The sequence below is a fragment of the Hippocampus zosterae genome, chromosome 17, assembly GCF_025434085.1.
Source record: "Hippocampus zosterae strain Florida chromosome 17, ASM2543408v3, whole genome shotgun sequence".
In the NCBI taxonomy this organism is placed as follows: domain Eukaryota; kingdom Metazoa; phylum Chordata; class Actinopteri; order Syngnathiformes; family Syngnathidae; genus Hippocampus; species Hippocampus zosterae.
This window is the reverse complement of record NC_067467.1, coordinates 13,959,772-13,979,467: the sequence shown is the minus strand read 5'-3', so window position 1 is coordinate 13,979,467 and position 19,696 is coordinate 13,959,772. Positions and strand designations below refer to the sequence as shown.

Here is a 19,696-nt window from a genome sequence, read left to right as displayed (position 1 = left end):
TCCACAATAAAAAGATGAGGGCCTCCAAATATGGTCCGAAATTTAGTGTGCAATTTCTGGATCCCAAAAGTGGGAAGTGCCACCCAAATTTAAGGGCCATAACATGTTTGAGTTCAACAAAATAATTGACCCGTTTTGTCAGCAACTGCTTTTTGCAGACAAAACAGTCATTGCAGTAAAACATATCTTCAGTCAGTGTCAATCTTTACATCATACAAAACCAGACACTTTTTTTTTCTTACCGAGCAATGAATTGATACAATTATTATGACAGGCCTAATCACGTCCTCAAACATGTCAGTCAGTCGGCCTATTTAAGGGTGATAAGTAGCCACTGCACTGTTTGGTGACATGGTGTGTACCACACTAAACATGGACTGGAGAAGTGACGTTGTCTGATGAGATTAGAAAGAAAATTATAGACAAACACAAAAAAGATAAAGACCGAGCAGCTTGACGTTCTTGTGACAACAGTTGCACAAAATCTGACACCTGTGCACTTCTGCGAGCGCGTTTTTGGAGAGAAAGAACGCACACCCCTCCCATTAATAAAATGTTCGAAATCAATTGCCTAGAATGCGAACCAGACACTCCATTTTGGTGCATTCTGAATAACCAAATAGCACATTTTAACAACACAGTTTCCAAATGGTCAAAGTGAAGCAGTGTGTCTTTTTAGCATATTTCCAAATGCGCCCTGAATACTACATAGTTCTCAGTGTTGTGCGTCTTCAGTGGTTATCGTCAAACATCCATATTGTATTTGGAAACAAATTTCTGAATTAACTTTACACAATCTGTAATGTCAAATGTTACAAAAATAATCACAGTAATCAATACTAATAATTTAATTCGCCACGTCCAACTCAAAGCGGGAATGTTTTTTTTTCTTTTAAAATGTTGCACTGCTTGGCATACAGATATGAACATAGGTAGATACTGTACAACTTCCCTTTTGAGCAGCATGCCTACAATGACGAAGTAGAGGCATTCCGTGTGGATTGAAACTGAAAGAACTAGGATGCTGGACGCTTTGTTTCTTGCTATACATGCAATACTAAAATTGGCACATTGTCTTCACATTTAAAACCACTCGTATATTGAAAGCATTTTGGTTATCAATCGTCTGTTTAAAATGAATGTACAAATACTGTATTTCAACAAACAGATTTTCCTGGCCTTGAATTTCACAACTAGTCATCAATTTGCTGAACTGGATAAACTGTGTAGAAAATAGATTCATACGTAAATGTATTTGGCTTTACAGTCACAAGGGCCCTCACAAGGAGTTTGAACACCTCGATGTTGTCAAACACACCCGATTTTGTAAACCTGAATTAAAGGAAATGGGACAAGAAAAATATCCTCTAATCTCTAATCACACAAAGCAGAGTTCGCACAGAAGTCATGCCTGACGTTACATAAGACAGTCGCACATTATAAAACTTTACTTTAGTGAGAACCATTAATGCAAACTACCGAAATACTGCTTATCTACACAATAGAGAGAGATTATTTATCAACTGGGTCAATACTTTAACAGACTGTCAATTTCCACTATGTTAACAAGGGTCAAAAAATGTCCTTATCATTTGTTTTCCCCAAACAGAAGACTTGAGGTTTTGTGCCAAAATTCATCAGCATTTGTCAATTTGTAATTCCCTCAACCTTGACTGAAGTCCCTGATCCAGCTGAGGAAACATCCTTAAAGCCGGGCACTGCCACCAAAATACTACTCTGCGAATTTGGTGGGGTGGATTTTATGTCCTCGAGTTGTTGTGCATATACTGTTTGGAGCTGACCAAGTCAAGTCAAGTCAACAGTATTTATAGAGCACTTTCAAACAGCCATCGCTGCATACAAAGTGCTGTACATGGAGCGATTTAACATACACAATAAACAGTAAGACGTAATGGTAATAAAGGCGGTAGAAAGCACCAAGCAGTAAAATCATGCCGAGTCGAACGCCAAAGAATACAAGTGGGTTTTGAGGAGGGCTTTAAAGATGGGCAGCGAAGAGGCTTGCCGAATGTTCAGTGGGAGGTCATTCCAGAGAGAGGGACCAGCAACAGAAAAGGCTCGATCCCCTCTGAGCCTCAGTTTACTTCTAACAAAGACTGGTCCACAGACCTGAGGCGCCGGGCAGGTGTGTAGGGGCGGATGAGCTCAGAGAGGTAAGGTGGCGCGAGATTATTTAGAGATTTGAAAAAAAAGGGGAGACAATTTCACCTTGTTTTCAACAGCCCATAAAATATTCACCGCCGCTTCATATAGTTGGTACGACAATACACAACTTTAAGACTGTAAGTCTTGAAGACAGTAATATTCTACGAGGTCAGGTCGAACTACTTAAGAGAAAGTAAAGCAGAAAACTGTTTTACAAATATCTCCAACATTGCCACAAACAACATCCCCAGTTTGCTGATAAATCTGGGGCAGTAAAGGAAACTTAAATATTAATGCCAAATAACACAAAAAAAGAGCTTGTCTTTGTTTCAAGTGAAGTGATAAGGCACCATCCAACCTCACTCACTACAGCCAGAGAAGATGGCGTCTATCCCAGTTTGGCCGGGCAGATAAACACCGAAATTATCCACAAGCTATCTATGATTAGTCAGGTAGCTAGCAAGCTAGCTAGCGACAAGCGAGCTAGCTAGCTTGATATTCAGATGCACACATTTTTAAATAAGTACAAATTAAAGTTCTCAACGCTACATCTTAAAATTCCTTTTGAGTGACAATTAAAAATATGCCACCGATGCAGGACGGGAAGTCTGGATGCCGCAACGTCAATTAAAAATGGCACATTCTTCACATCTTGTTTGGTGTGCACGTCACCTCAGAAATTCAATGAATGATTTTCAGAAACCGGTTCCCGAATAGGTGTCTGAAACTACCTCAACTTTTTTAGTCATTTATAGAACACAATAAAAAAAACTTTCAAGGAACATTTACATGAATCATTTAATGACAACTTTTAATTGGGCCTATTTAGGAGAACGTGCGGCCTATAGTTGCAATGACAACATGGATGGGGTAGCGGGGTTGGTTACAAACATACATTCATGGGTATAAAAATGCTATCCAGCAACTGTAATTGTTGTGCTATTAGATTGCTTACCGAAAAGGACGAATAAAACGCAGCTGATGAGACTCTCGATGGAGACGTTGACAAACACCTGAAACACAGCGCGTAAGAAAATACTCAGAATCACTTAAGTAATGGAACGTGCGCGCACACACACACACAAATGAATCGTGAAGACTAGGTAGGGTATGGCACTGGAAAGTTGGAATTGGCACTTTGAGTCACCAGTTCATGAATGCAGTAACGTGGTTGGATTCCTGACCAAAATTATCAATCCTATTTCAAATGGCTGAAAACTCCGTAACACTATTTACCTGAAAAGCGGCAGTCGGCTGAAGCAATTTCACCTCCAACAAGAGCGGAGCTGTTTGAGACTGTGCCGTGAAGGAATATTGGATTGGAGTTTACTCGCACGTGCAAAAGCAGGCAGGTGCAAAATGGGATCAAAAGAAAGGGGGGCGGGGGGGAGTGATTCTGGGACTAAGAATTTTGTCTTCAAAGACTAAGATACAAACGCATACAAATAAATATAATAAATAGAGAATTATTTATTTATATAGACAAATTACCACACGATCAGATGTCTCGACATTAATTGGTCATTTTGAATATTTCTTATAAGTCACGCACATACAGTATTTTAAATAAATGCATTAACATACATTGTGCAAATTCACTTTTTGTATGGTTTATGTAGTTTTGTCCACATTAAGCTTTTATGACCTACAGATATTTTGACATTTTTTGAAAGATTTTTGGAATTCTATTTTTTGTTTGGGTTGTTCTCATGAAGCTGCTATGACTTGTAGCCATTTTGATATAATGTGTGTGTGTGTGTGTGTGTGTATATATATATATATATATATATATATATATATATATATATATATATATATATATATATATATATATATAAAAAACGTTCTTACACAATATGTGAAAGAACAATATGTGTTACACAATATGTGTAAGAACCCTATATATATATATATATCTTCCGTACCGCTTGATCCTCACTAGGGTCGCGGGGGGTGCTGGAGCCCATCCCAGCCGTCTCCGGGCAGTAGGCGGGGGACACCCTGAATCGGTTGCCAGCCAATCGCAGGGCACACAGAAACAAACAACCATTCGCACTCACACTCACACCTAGGGACAATTTAGAGTGTTCAATCAGCCTGCCATATATATATATATATATATATATATATATATATATATATTTATAGACCAAGTCAAGTCAACAGTATTTATAGAGCACTTTCAAACAGCCATCGCTGCATACAAAGTGCTGTACATGGAGCGATTTAACATATATATATATATATATATATATATATATACACACACACACACATATTGTGTAAGAACGTTTTTTTTTTTTTTTTTTGACGTGAGACATTTTTTGGAGGAACACATGTCTCAGTTTAGTCGAGTTGCCAAATATATTAAGTAGTCCTGCAAGTGTATTGGGCTGCCTATTTTGCTCATGTTCCCTCCAAAGATAGATCCATCGATTTACGAATAAAAATAAGTACTTAAAACGAGGGCGGCCTGGTAGTCCAGTGGTTAGCACGTCGGCTTCACAGTGCAGAGGAACCGGGTTCGATTCCAGCTCCGGCCTCCCTTTGTGGAGTATGCATGTTCTCCCCGGGCCTGCGTGGGTTTTCTCCGGGTGCTCCGGTTTCTTCCCACATTCCAAAAACATGCATGGCAGGCTGATTGGACACACTAAATTGTCCCTCGGTGTGAGTGTGGGCGTGGATGGTTGTTCATCTCTGTGTGCCCTGCAATTGGCTGGCAACTGATTCAGGGTGTCCCCCGCCTACTGTCCAAAGACGGCTGAGATAGGCTCCAGCGACCCTAGTGAGGATCAAGCGGTTCAGAAAATGGATGGATGGATGGATACTTAAACCGAGCATTAAGTGGGATATGTAATTAGACTTGTAAATCAAGAGGCAATTACACCCAAAACTCCTTACATGTTGCCATCGTCAAGGTAGCAGCAACATTCCTGTTCATGTTTATAAATAGTGGAGTTAGGAGTAATTTTATCCAACAATCAGTAAGTTCGAGACAGATAAACCACAAACTACAACTGTGTTGCAAAAAACACTTTGATCCAAACCTGCAAGAGCGCAACACACGTGTATGCGTAGAAGAGCAATTCATTTGTATAAAAGTGCTGCTCTTGCTCATCTATGTGCCAGGGGCGAACAGCCATTTGACGCGGACTCATTTAATCGAAATCCACTTCAGAACACATCTGATGCCAAGGGTATTTTCAAACATGATTTAAAACACATATCCAAGACAATAAAGTTTATTCTATAATTTTACAGAACATGGTAACACAAACATCCCAAATGACTTGAAAATTATCGCTGATAGCTCGAGGGAATAGCTCTTCTTTAATCAGTGGGCCTTGTGTTGAGAAATCAGTTTTTGTTATTCATATTTGCTGTGCAATAAAGCCTTGGATAACAAAATTAAATGCCCCAAGTAAACATAGTAAGAGAGTGCACTGCACTGATACAAAGGTCCCTCTTAACCTAAACATGGCCATCAAATCCAAAGCAGGGATATACTGGAGGCCAATGGTTGGCATATAAGACTAAAATGTTCACAGGTAAAATGATTAGTTCCATTTCAAAACAATGCTGATCATTTGGAAAAATGTGGTGTGTGAGTGTGTGTGTGTGTGTGGGGGGGGGGGGGGTAATAGGGGTACTCAAATGGCCAAAAATATTACACCCTTTAATCATGCGGATCATTGCGTCATAAAGACATTTGAGCTCAACTGAAAGACACCAACAGAGGAAAACAATTTGGCATTCTCATGTGCTGTAACCGCCAGCTACAAAATACCTACAGACCTATGGAAGACGCAGGACAAGATATTAGCTGGACTTCAATTATTGAGGGTTGCAACTGGGGTGGGTGGGATGTGTGTGGGGTGGGATCTTGCTGGAGGTTTCACTTCAAGGACACAACACTCACCATTCGGACATTGCAATAATCCACATCATGTCTTATCTGGTCATGATGGGACTATCATTTGAAATATCTTTATATGCATTTTATTTATTCATCATCTTAGTTAAATATAACTATGCAGCAAACAGGAAGAGCATCAACATTTGCAGTGTGTTATGAAGTCTACAGAACTTCTTGGGAGGAACTCTCGAAGTTTGACAAATATTGGAAATGTTCGAGAGCCGATCATGAACTGTGCCACCTTTACCAATCCCTACTCACTATAAACTTATGTAATACCCAAATCTAATTACCGCAAAGTATCAAGTGCTCTCCATCTCCCTCAGCGGAGTTGAAAATAAAAACGTACATAGGAAGGATGTCATGAAATGACAGCCTGTTATTTATTTGACCAATTTCAAATGCTGTTTTTAAAAGTCATTTTCATTTCATGTTTTTTTTTTTTTTTTTTTACAAGTACAAGGGAATGTTTAATCTCAATGTACTACATATCTTCACAGCCTCTTCCAGTCCAAACATGAATTCAAACAGCTGGTTAGCTACATAGGTAGCCCAATTCCACAGCTACATTGTAAATCTGCCAGTGTTTGACTCCTGAATAGTGTTGAGTTCTCTTGCTGCAGCATAGTCACTTTCTGGAGAGCAACACCATCGCTTTTTTTTCCCCTCAAAATAAAATGTAAAAAAAACATGGGATATGAAATATTTCATTCAACATTTTTTTTGTTTCTTGAAGCAAAAAAAAAAACAACAACAACAAAAAGTCCTCTCTACTCGGCCTGTCGAACGGAGTCATGGCTGAATGCTACCCTGGCTGTCAGGGTCCGTTTCAGAGGAGCTGGTTTCAGAGTTAGAGTCGTCGTCATTGGGATCACTCATCACACGTTTCTCTCGTATTCGTCGGTGGATCGCGCTGAGTCGAGCCTGCAGGCGCTGATAGTCAAAACGACCACGCTTTTCTCCAAATGGGTCCTGGAAAAGGATTGTAGTCGACAGTCAATCTGGATGTTTCAGCCAGCCAGCAAATTCTTTCGCTGTAACCCCAGTTTAATGAAACAAATTCAAACTGTAGTATATTTTATTTTTTGCCTGTATCAAACCTGTATCAAAGTATAAGAGTGCACCGATCGTGTGTGAGCCTCTCCACCAAATTGAGGCATGTTATATTACTGAAAGACGAATTAAGTCTCTATGGAAAACGTGTTCACCTTAATTCTCGCGGCTGCTAGCTGCCTTTTTCATGAATACCGCAGCCGTGAAGAATGCTTTGGGAGTGTCAGCCGGCTTTCAGTGGCTTTGGTTCAGCCCAAGGCCATAGCTTGGGGCCCACAGACAACAGTTAGTTACCATGGTGCTAGTTTTGGTTGTAGTAATGTTTTGTGTTGAAAGAAAGAAAAAAACCAACAACAACAAAAAAAACCTTGTTGCCATCCCTGTTTGCTCCAGAGAAGAGCGGTTTGGGATGTCAAGAGCTTGAGGTAATTAATGGTCACTTACTTTTAATACTGCTAGCAATTCAGCAATGTTAACGTTATGTCCCTAGCTAGCTTGGTAGCTAGCTCACAAATGTTTGTACAAAAACATGAGGACCGTATTTCTTCAATTTTTGGGCTAAAGTTTTGGCAAACATTGTTTTCTGTGCACAAACACATGTGGAAAGCGTCAAGGAACAAAGGTTAGTCACCTTTGCAAACCTCAATCTTTTTGGTCAATGTCACGGGCCTATGTTGTTGAGTTCTCATTAGGGCTGACAAAAATGTTTACAGACCATTGCTTCATTTATTGTTTGCATTATTGTTGTAATGTGATTGTACAGACTTGTGTTGACACAACACTTGTTTGGTAGAATTTTGTGAAGTTGTAAAGCTTTAAAAGTCCAAGTGTTTAATGTGTTAAATAAATTTAATGTGTTAAATAAATTAATTGAAGGAGACAAATTAACAGTCTTTCACATTAATTTATGGTTCATCAGAATCTGAATCTTATATATTTACTAGCTGGTTCGCCGCCCTCTGGGCGGCTCATCAGCTAGTTCCTGCGGAAGGCTGGTAAGGTGGTGGTTCGCCGCCCTACGGGCGGCTCATCAGCTAGTTCCTGCGGAAGGCTGGTAAGGTGGGCCTTAGGCCCACAAGTGTTGTTGCTTGGTTCAACTTTTTGTTCATCTTCATTGCTTATCACGAAAATAAAGAGATGTTTAGCTCTACTAAATAACTAACAATTTCATTGCAATGCTTGTGGGTAGACAACATTTTTTCGCTAAGATGCCCGCGCGGTCGTAGTGAGCCACTGCCTGAGCGACGCAGTGGCGGCGCGCAGCGGCGCGGTGAAGTAGGTACGTTTTGAAAAGGGACAGACGGAAGGACAGACCGCGTGCGGGACAACGTGTAATATATATATATATAGATTGGCCAAGTTTGTAAAGAAACACACAAGAAATTTGTCTCCGGTAGTTCAAGCCACCTCAGTATTAAAGCACACAAGCAACTACACAAAATGAATGTTTTGTGTGTCCCACTAATCCTACGAACTAAGTCGCTGGGGGCTTTATGCACCTGGCAGTGTCACCCATGGCAAATAGATCCTGGGTGAGGGACCAGACAAAGCACGGCTCACAGTCCTCTTGTGATGAAAAGCACATATGGATCCAGTGTAACCTTGCCGAGACACGGGTCATAAGTGAGCACCTCTCTGGTGCCAGGCCTGGAAGTGGGGCTGGCTGTACCCAGTGGGACCCAGCGGGGCTCAGCCCGAAGCGGCAACTGTTCGGTGCTTTCTATCGTCTTTGTTACTGATTTGTTGCTTTGCTGTTGTACATGTTAGTTGCTCCATGTACAGCACTTTGTGTGCGGTGATGGCTGTTTGAAAGTGCTCCATAAATACAGTTGAGTTGAGTAGTCACCTTCATGTTTTGTCCCTGTAGATGCAGCCTCGCTTTACAAACTCCCTCATAGAAATCAAAGAAATCTAGGAATGACTTCTCCATTACGCTCCTGAAAATGCACACACAAATTAAATGATCTGCACGGGTCAGAGGAGAAGGTGAGTAAACGATAGAAAAGAGGCATTTAAGAGATGGAAATGTAAATAGTCTTGCCACAAAGCTTCAGGACAGTTAACTTTGCCCTCCAGCATGTCACACACAGCTACCCTCATTGTTTCATGGCGGATACACTCGTTATAGTTCTTACTATCCCCTGGATGTCGCTCCTGAAAGTCACACAGATACATCAAATTAAAATAAGGAACTTCAGGAACCCTGATCAAGAGACAATCAAAACACCAGTTTTAAATGGCTTGCAGAAGACAGGATTTTTGAGAGAAAAAAGCCTCAGAACGTCATCATTTTTGTAACCTGTAAAAATAACAAATACTACCTTTCAGATATGTTATTGTGTTGTTTCATATATCTTTATGCAAATACCATTAAATAAAAGCAATATTCTGAATTTTTCTCGTACTCATCTTTTGGTCTGAAATCTAAATGTCTTTCAATATAGAATAAAAAAATAAAATAAGGATTTGACTATGCCTCTCCAATACCTTTTGGAGGGGAATGTACGTATCACAAATGGCTCAATAATTTAACATGGCATTTTCTGTACCATACTCTCAGCAGCTAGCCATCTGATCAGCTAATATCCACTAACATTGTGCCATAAAAGAACATAGCATTTGTGCGGCATTCGAGCAGTTGCAGAAAGGACACAAAAACATGCCAATAGACGGTGTGTTTTAGTTTTTTAAATGCTTTTTAAGAAGATTTCACCAATATGTCAGTTTGCAAATGGCAATTCAGGAATCTGTGAGAAAAAAAAACAGCAGCAGAGTTTTTCACAAGAGATAGGGGTGTACCTGTTCAAATCCAGGTTCATTGTGATAAGGTTTCTCCGTCATCAGAGACTGAATTGAAAGGAGGACAGAGGAGATGCTCTGCGCCGGACTCCATGCTGGTCCTGTCCATGTTCTGTACAATAATCCACATGGATGTAAAGAGTAAGAGAGCGTCTTTATTGTCATTTTTACATGCACATTGTAATTGGAGGAACATTCTATGAAGATTCCATTATACAGTACAGTGATCCCTCATTTATCGGTTAATGGGGACCAGCACCCTGCCGCCCTAAGTGAAAAACTGCGAAGGAGGGTTTGCTACCCCCTAGGAATTTTTGTGAACGTGTATGTAGGTACCAGCATGTTTAAAATATGTAAACAGTATTTGGATTGGATTAAACTTTGTCAAATATACTGTATGTAAAATATACAGCACAGATGAAATTTCTTCCCTCTCAACACAAGAGGATTTATACTTGACATATTTGAGACGAGGCGGCCCGGTAGTCCAGTGGTTAGCGCGTCGACTTCACAGTGCAGAGGTACCGGATTCACTTCCAGCTGCGGCCTCCCTGTGTGGAGTTTGCATGTTCTCCCCAGGCCTGTGTGGGTTTTCTCCAGGTACTCCGGTTTCCTCCCACATTCCAAAATCATGCGTGGCAGGCTGATTGAACACCCTAAATTGTCCCTAGGTGTGAATGTTAGTGTGGATGGTTGTTCGCCTCTGTGTGCCCTGTGATTGGCTGGCAACTGATTCAGGGTGGATGGATATTTGAGACAAAGACTACAACAGTACATGTATTTTACATCCATTTTTCGAACCGCTCAATCCGCACTAGGGTCGAAGGGGGTGCTGGAGCCTATCCCAGCCGTCTGCGGGCAGAAGGGGGGGGACGGCCTGAACCAGTTGCCAGCCAATCGCAGGACACACAGAGACGAACAACCATGAACGCTCACACTCACACCTTTTAGTGTGTTCAATCAGCCTGCCATGCAAGTTTTCGGAATGTGGGAGGAAACCAGAGCACCCGGAGAAAACCCACGCAGGCCCGGGGGAGAACATGCAAACTCCACACAGGGAGGCCGGACCTGGAATTGAACCCGGCACCTCTGCGCTGTGAAGTCGACGTGCAAACCACTGGACTACCGGGCCGCCATTATAAAGTAATAAACATTCATCAGCACTGCCTTCTGAGAGGCGAAGAGACAAGTGTTTGTGGCATAGAAGGCTCTCACTTTACGCTGTCGGTGTAGCTGCCATTAGCCTCTGGCTAGCTCCTGGACAGCTATCCCCGCGAAGCTGACGTGTTTATGAGACAATTAATGGGTATTGATGAGGAGGAGACATAGAGAAACGTGCTGCTGCTGCTACAAGCCCAATCACCCCGCCCCCCCATATGTCTTCTGCCCTGCACGAGAATCAACAGACACAAGGCTTCCCGAGTGTCTCGTGATGGTGGGCGCAGCTGCGAAGATGCGCAGCCAATCAGCTAGTGTTATCATTGGTCGATGTCGCGCCAGGAACCAATCATGCGCCTTGAATGAGTGCCTGTTGCCTATACCAGGGGTCCCCAACCGCCGGTCCGCAGGGCATGTACTGATGCGTACTGATGTACTGAAGCGCCGATAAATGAAGTGCAATATAGCGAGGGATCACTGTACATCACTTATAATTAAAGCTAAAACGAGCTCTCAATTGCAATACCTTGGATCAAAATAATGCTTGAGGCATTTTTTTTCTACCTCGAGTAACGGCTTATTTACATATACATTGCCAGAAAGCACTGAAGTCACCTGCAGCCACTATTGTTAATGCTACACGGCGCTATGTGAAAAAAAAACTCAAAATAAATCATACCTCACCAAATAATTTATGGACATCAACACCTTGGTAGGTTTTCATTTCAGAGTTGTACCTGGCAGCGTGTTGCAGCATAACACGCGCACACGCACGCGCGCGCCTGCATGTGTGCGTACGTATGTGTGTGTGCAGTTATGCAGGGTTTACCCCAGAAAACTTGCAAAGCCTGTTGATGGAGAAGCTGACCGGCTTCAGAATAGACATTTTAATTTAGTCACTAGAATGTATTTACATTGTCATGGAAAAGTATTTGTCCCTTCCTGATGTCTGTGATCATTGCATATTTACCACATACAAAGGAATCAGTTCAAACCAATTTTAACAACAAACAGACAACCGTAGGAAATACAAAATGCAGCTTCTAAATGCAAATTTAATTTATTAAGACATAAAAAACTACCTGTCTCTATGGGAAAAAGTAATTGCTTAATAATGTGTTGTGCCTTCTTTGGTAGCAATTACTGAAATCAAGCATTTGCAAGAATTGATGAGTCTTTGACATCACGGTGGAGGAATTTTGGCCCACTCTTCTGTGCAGAATTAGTTCATCTCTGTCTTATTGGAAGGTTTTCTAGCATGAACTGCGCGTTTAAGGTCACACCACAGTATCACAATTGGATTCAAATCCAGACTTTGACTTGGCCACTCCAAAATTCCTGGTGTGTTTTATCTACTGCATGACCCAAGAGCGCTTGCGTTTGAGGGCACAAACTGATGATTGGACATTCTCCTTCAGGATTTTCTGTTATACAGCAGAATTCATTGTCCAATTAATCACGGCAAGTTATCTTGGTCCTGAGTTTGCAAAACAAAAATCAAAATGCCACCACGATGCTTCACTGTTGGCATCATGTTTTTGGTTTATTTTCTTTTAATCAAATGCTGTCCAATTTCTACACTGCATATAACCGGTTGCACATCTTCCAAAAAGTTCACTTTTTGACTCATTGACTCATCAATCCACAGAATGTTTCCAAATGTCTTGAGCATCATCAAGATGTCTTTTGGAAAATGTGAGACAAGCCATAGTTTTCTTTTTGGATAGCGGTGGTTTTCACCTGGATGCCATGTTTGGCCAGTGTCTTTCTCATGGTAGAGTCATCGAACACTGACCTTAACTGTGGCCAGGGAGCCCTGGAGTTCTTTAAATGCTGTTTGAGGTTCTTTTGACCTCCTGCATAAGTCATCATCACACTCTTGAAATAATTTTAGCTGGGTGACCACGCCTGGGAATGTTTGCTACTGGTCCCATTTTTCTGCATTTGTGGAGAATGGCTCTGACAGTGGTTCGCTGGAGCCCCAGAGTCTTGTATACTGCTTTGAAGCCTTTTTAAAATGATAGATTTCAAAATCCATTTTTTCCTATTTCTTCTTGAATTTCTTTGGATCATGGCATGACGTTTGTTTCTTGACATCTTGTAGCCTACTTCATTTTGTCTGACACATTCTATTCATGTGATTTATTGATTGACCAAATGTGGCAGCAATCGGGTTTGGGTGTGGCATGTGAAATTGAACTTAGCTTTCCTTAACTGTCGTTAGTCACAGTTACTTTGAAATTTGACAACTTAGTTTTTCACAAAGAGCCAGATAGGTTTGCTTTTTTTCCCCCTTGGTAAATGAAATCATCCTCTAGAAACTGCATTTTATATTTCCTTGGGTTGTCTGTGTGTGATATTAACATCTGTTTGATTAAATTAAACATTTTTGTGTTGTAAATATGCAAAGAACACAGAAATCAAGATGACAGTGAGACCTGCAATGGCCTATTTGGGAGGAACGACCCCACTTTCTTGATCTGAACTCAAGTTCTTCTGTGACTGGACTGCTGTGGTCATCACAGATTGTCCATAACGAACACCAGGTTCAAACATAAGGGTGTCCATATGTGCACTTGGGACCAGCCCCCCCAGCCCGCAGTTTGATGATTTACTTTGTAGTCATGTCACTGGATTAAGGGAAGCATGTTTTGGACTGACGAACTGAACTGATCACCGCCTGGTGTGTTGGCTCCGTGGTGAAGGAAGAAGGCGGTCCGACCCGGCAGACGCATACGTATTGTGAGTTTGTCAGTGCCTGCTGTAATGGCCGTTCCCTGAACCCGGTGGCAAGGGATGCCGTCAAGCTGAAGGAAGAGTCCTATTGGGCCTTTGTCTCATGTGGGACTGCGGAGGCAACTGTCAGATACCGGCTGGCTACGTGGAATGCAGCTTTGGCAGTCACTGAGGAGAAAACTCAAACGTAGCAGAAGTTCAGCGAGTCCATGTAAAACAACTTCCAGATGTCTTTGAGGTCATTTGGTCCACCATCCGGCGTCTCGGAAGGGGGAAGCAGTGCACAATGAACACTGAATAGTGGAGATGGGGTGCTGCTGACCTCGATTGAGGTCGTAAAAAAGCTCCTCAGTGGCAAAGCCTTGGGGATGGATGAGATCCACCTGGTGTTCCGGCTCTGGATGTTGTGGGGCTGTCCTGGTTGACACGCCTCAAAGACATCACGTGGACATCGGGGACAGTGACTCTGGATTGGCAGACCAGGGAGGTCGTCCGTAAACTGTGTTCCAACGACAGAGAAATCACACTCTACAACCTCCCTGGTAAGGGCCTATATTAAGGGGTGATGGAGTGGAGGGTATGCTGGAAGGTCAAATTTCGGCTTCTGGGGGCGCAATGTCGTTTTCATCGGAGCATTGGAACAGTGGACCAGCTCAACTCTCTCGGCGATGTCTGCGAGTGTGAGTCTTGGTGGACTTGGAGAAGGTATTTGACCATGTCCCTCAGGGTGTTCTGGAGGGAGGTGCTCCGGGAGTATGGGATACCGAGCCCCTAAATATGAGATGTTCGTCCCTTTATCACTGATGTCAGAGTTTGGGCCGCATTGGCAGCAGTGGGACGGATTCGTTTCCTGTGAGGTTTAGACTCTGCGACAGATGCCCTTTGTCACAGATTATGTTCAAAATATATGGACAGATTTTCTAGGTGCAACCCAGGCGTTGAGGGAGTCCAGTTTGGTGGACTCAGTAATCCATCTGTGCTTTTTGCAGATGTGGTGATGCTGTTGGCTTCTTCAAGCTGTGATTTCCAATTCTTGGAGCAGTTCGCAGCCGAGTATGAAGCAGTTGGAATGTAAATCACCACCTTCAAATCTGAAACAATGGTCCTCAGTCAGAAAAGGGTGGAGTTCCCTCTCCAGGTCGGGGGCGGGGTTGAGATCTTCCCCGACGTGGAGGAGTTAAAGTACTTGAGGCGGCTAAGTGCATCATCTGCGTATTTGGAACAGAGAGTCGCCGCTTGGAATTGAAATGGATTTCCATGGGACAGGAGAAGTGAACCAATCTCTTTTTCGTCAATGGATGCTACAACTTCTTGTTGACTTTGAAACTTAGCTTGTAGCTGACGTGTGCACATTTTGAGCATGGCGTCTCTGATCCACTGTTTAAAGGACACTTTGATTCTCTCCTCTTTCATCTCAAACTGCTTCAAACAACAAAGCGTGTGACGGAAAAGTGGTTAGGCCTGCACGACTGTCCGTGTTTTATGTTATGTGTTGTGTTTATTATTTTACTTTATGTTCACGGCTTTGTTATAGCTGCCGCTGTTGTGAAAGCGCTATATAAATCAGCATGTATTGTATTGTATACATGTAATGTATTGTATGACCAAAAGAATGAGATCCCAGATACAAGTAGTCGAAATGAGTTTCCTCCGCAGGGTGTCCGGGCGCCCCCTTAGAGATAAGGTGTGAAGCTCAGGCATCCAAGAGGGACTGCTCGTCCACGTTTAGAGGAGCCCAATGAGGTGGCTCGGCACACTGGACACATTCCCGGTGAGGTGTTCACCTATGTCGTACCGGCAGGAGGCCCCAGGGACGACACTGGACACATTGAAGAGACTATGTCTCCTGGATGGCCTCGGAACACCTTGACGTCCCTCCGGAAGAGTTGGAAGAAGTGGCTAGGGAGAGGGAAGTCTAGGATTCCCAGCTGAAGCTGCTGCCTCTGTGACCCAAACCTGGCTACGTGGTAGATGGAAGGAAAACTTCATAGTTTGAAGTGAAAGCTTCAAATCCAAATCGTTCATGCCTGCATGCAAGTCCAAGCTCCAAGTTGCAAATGTGTTTTATTCACAGAACCAGCCAAACAGTGAAAAAAAGTGTCATTTTGTACTCCGAAAAATAGTGTCAGCATTTCTCATTATCATCGAGTTATGAGTATGGTTAATTATAATGCATCAAATGATGAAAATTAGATGCATACTAAATATTTAAATCAGTAACTTGCAACTCACCCAAGGATGCTGAGGCAGACTTTGCCATTGCGGTAAAAATTGGGATTGAACCGGACACTGTTCTGACCAGTGGTGATGAGCTTGACCCGTGGCGGGTGGATCGGGTAGTCCGGAGGGCATCGAAACAGGAATAGGAAGAAACCGCCCTCATATGGTGTATCAAATGGCCCTATGATTAGAGCATGGATCTTACAAAGAAAAGAGAATACACTTAATACACTGCATTTCAAGTAAGTATACTGCACATATCATCACAAGTTAAAAATAAACATTTGAATTTTTGTTTTTCTGAGACAGCTTTTGCATTTGCATGTTATTTCTCATGTCTATTTAGATCATTGCAAACTGGTTCCCTCAGATAAAGCCAGGCTCCTGTCAAGCAAATGCACAAAAAAACCCCAAAGCAAAACAAACAACAAAATTACACGCACAAAAGAACACTGATGAGGGAACAAGCAGGTATTTCAAGCTGCTGGTATATTTAGAATCCAAAGCTACGCAGTCATACTATAGGTTGATTTGCCCTCTAACCAATGTTGACAAGGTCAAAAACTTGTGCGGCATTCTTAAAGAGAAATTCTATTGGGCAAGAAGGCTGGATATCTCCAAACAGCACTTCTGGGAGCTAATAATTGCATTCAACTTAACGAGTTTGCATGGAGCCTTGTATTCCAATTAGATTAAAACTGTATGACCAAACAAAATGAAAACACTCCAAAATAACACCTCAAGCTGAATAAACAGACAGAATCCCAATTTAATTTCGTTCTTATTCACAGGCGTGGTATATTCCTTTCGCTAATCCAAACAGATGTCATCAATGCGTTCATTTGGAATAGCAGTGCTGCGTGCGGTCTGCGCTTTCTGTCTTCACGTAAATCATGGGTTATGCATTTGAAAATGGCACCTTCCTACCAGAGGGTGTCTGAGGCAGGAGAAAATAAAAAAGCAGACAGAGTAAAAAATTAAAACTTACCGTGTTAAACTGACAAATGAACTCCTTGATAAATCACATGATGTTTACCCGCGAGTAATTTGTAAAATAGATGACTCAACGCCACCCTGATAAAACACGCAATGTTTACATCAAGCTGCATGTCACAGTCCAGCTCAAAGCCTGTGGCAAAAAATGAGGGGACACAAACAACCAACGAATACTTTACTGTAAATAATAAGTTCACTTTTAACAATAAAAAAGTTTAAGGGATGTGAGTGTGTAAATATCTGAAGAGTGTGCAAAGTATATGTATGAATGTAGGTACATGGGCGGTAACGTGTGAATAAAACAGTGGTGGGCAAACGACGGCCCGTGGGCCGAATCCGGCCCGTTGGTCTTTTTAATCCGGCCCGCCGAAGGTTGGTCCACAATTAAGTTTCGAAGTGAATGATTGCATTCATTTCAATTGGACTTGTAATGACAGGCATTTCACCGCCAGGTGGCGCATTGACTTGAAGTTGCAGAACACGGGGGTGGGGGGGCGGCAATCTTTTCGACTCTACTTCTACTGGTCTGATCATAACCCAACTGCAGCGATCCACAGGCTAAAATAGGTCATCAACAACACTTTTGTCATTTAAAAAAATTATATGAAGACCGTACTTTCATGTTTTTGTTCTGTTGATGTTTGATATGGACTGTCAACAAATGCCGTGTTTTTTATTTATTTTTTTTTTAAATGTACAACAGCTCGTGCTGACCTGGCCCTTTTGTCAAATTTTAAAAGTCAATGCGGCCCCCGAGCCAAAAGGTTTGCCCACACCTGGAATAAAACAACCAAATAACACAATAAACAAAAGGAGTGTTACCTAAGGGCAGAGAGCAAGCACGATTATGGAGCACACCTATATACAGTAATGGGTGAGCCAGGTGGCTCCAATCGAGAGGACTCGCCCCTGCCTGCCCAAGGAACCGCACCAGCTGGATAGGGGCGGTGCTGTGACACCCCCCTCCAACCATCCTCCACCTCAACAATCATATATCTAAGAAGTTATTTAAGAGGAGGAAGAACATCTCTCAATCAATCAATCAATCAAATTCACTTTATTCATCCGTTAGGAAATTCATGAGAGATATCAGAGAGGCCTACAAAACAAGTCATGACCAATCGCACATAATTCATCATAACAGAAAACATACATCCATTCATCCATTCTTTTTCTGATCCACCTTATACTCACAAGGGTCGCGGGGGGGTCCTGGAGCCAATTTCAGACGACTTCAGGCAGTAGGCGGGGACACCCTTAACTGATTGCCAGCCAATCGCAGAGCACACACAGACCAACAACCAGTTTTCTCCGGGTCCTTCGGTTTCCTCCCACATTCCAAAAACATGCATGGCAGGTTGATTGAACACTCCAAACTGTCCCTAGGCGTGAGTGTGAGTGTGGATGGTTGTTGGTCTGTGTGTGCCCTGCAATTGGCTGGCAACCAGTTTGGGGTGAAGTCGGCCGAGATAGGCTCCAGGACCCCCCACAACCCTAGTGAGGATTAAAGCGGTTCGGAAAATGGATGAATGAATGAATAAACAAATCCATGGAATTAAAAGCCGGCCCGGTGGTCCAGTGGTTAGCGTGTGTCTGAGCATGGATCATTGTTCGCCTCTGTGTACCCTGCAATTGGATGCCGACCGGTCCAGGGTGTTCAAGGTGCATTGAGATGGGGAGAAAGGTAGAGATGACCCTCTTAGTCCTGAGAGAGAGAGAGAGAGAAAGAGAGAGAGAGAGAGACAGAGAGAGAGAGAGACAGAGAGAGACAGAGAGAGAGACAGAGAGAGACAGAGAGAGAGAGAGAGAAACAGAGACCTAAGAGACCTAGACTTATGCGCTGATGGTAACAGGATGTACTGAGAGTGCTTTGTGGAAGAAAGAGAGAGAGAGAGAGAGTGGGAACTGTCGTTTGCTATCCAGGTGCCTTTTTAATGACAATTATTTTAATTTCTTTAATGTTATTGTAAATGCTTGCCTCTCTACTGTCTTCCATCACATCAAAGACCTTGGGGCACTGAAAAGCCTTTCCGTCCTGTCTCCCGCTGTTGGTCATTGTTTTTCATGTTTCATAAGACAAATGGTGCCTTTTGTTGCTTGGGCATGGGCAATGACAAAGACCCATTCCAGTCCTTATCTTAGCAAAAATAATCAAAACACCATTAAAAATCTCCCAAACGTATGGAGGTAAATTCGTATGCTGCTCATCACCAAAATAACAATGGCAGATCATGGTTGAGGGCCGTTTTTCTTCAGCTTGAACTTCGGCCTTACTCAAGGTGTAGGCAATTACAAACAGTCGTGTTAATTTTAATATGCCATTTCTAAATTTAGTCAACATTTTCATCACACTTGTTAGTTTTTAATCACATTGAGTCAACCTCGTCCCATTTCTGTTTGGTCAGGTTTTGGCCGACTCAAGGTTAAGCATTTTAGTCCAAGATGACAATTGGATTCATCTAGTTTGAGTAACAAAAACTGGGAACATTTTAGGCAAGTTTTAGTCCGGACAATCATTTTAAGTCTTTGGGGGGTTTTGGTCAGCAAATATTGAACATTTCCATCCGATTTAAAATTAATTCACAAAACTTCTTCTCTCATCAAAACACAATTCAATGAATACAACGAGACATAGGATATGTTCTGATAAAA

General features: G+C 42.3%; 2 protein-coding genes and 1 long non-coding RNA gene across 5 annotated transcripts in view; 1 reads left to right on the top strand and 2 right to left on the bottom strand.

Annotated features, from left to right (window-relative positions):
- The window catches only part of LOC127590180 (oxysterol-binding protein-related protein 6-like), a 29,522-nt gene extending 25,998 nt beyond the window's left edge, over positions 1–3,524 (bottom strand). For 2 of the 3 annotated variants that reach the window (XM_052049639.1, XM_052049641.1), the window contains exons 1-2: positions 3,403–3,524; positions 3,122–3,179 (exon numbers count right to left, since the gene is read on the bottom strand). The gene's annotated coding sequence lies outside the window, so the exon portion shown is untranslated. The remainder of the gene's footprint in view (positions 1–3,121; positions 3,180–3,402) is intronic. The other variant, XM_052049640.1, reaches the window with a different exon arrangement.
- Positions 3,525–5,437: 1,913 nt separating this feature from the next.
- Positions 5,438–6,016, top strand: LOC127590300 (uncharacterized). The gene is made up of 2 exons (XR_007959584.1): positions 5,438–5,778; positions 5,811–6,016. It is a non-coding gene; the product is annotated as an uncharacterized LOC127590300 (long non-coding RNA).
- A 416-nt stretch (positions 6,017–6,432) lies between these two features.
- ube2z (ubiquitin-conjugating enzyme E2Z) overlaps positions 6,433–19,696 on the bottom strand; it is a 29,449-nt gene continuing 16,185 nt past the window's right edge. Inside the window, exons 3-7 of the mRNA XM_052049739.1 lie at positions 16,061–16,248; positions 9,935–10,046; positions 9,177–9,289; positions 8,982–9,072; positions 6,433–7,054 (exon numbers count right to left, since the gene is read on the bottom strand). Of these exons, the coding sequence (XP_051905699.1) occupies positions 6,875–7,054; positions 8,982–9,072; positions 9,177–9,289; positions 9,935–10,046; positions 16,061–16,248 (684 nt within the window). The 3' untranslated portion in view covers positions 6,433–6,874. The remainder of the gene's footprint in view (positions 7,055–8,981; positions 9,073–9,176; positions 9,290–9,934; positions 10,047–16,060; positions 16,249–19,696) is intronic.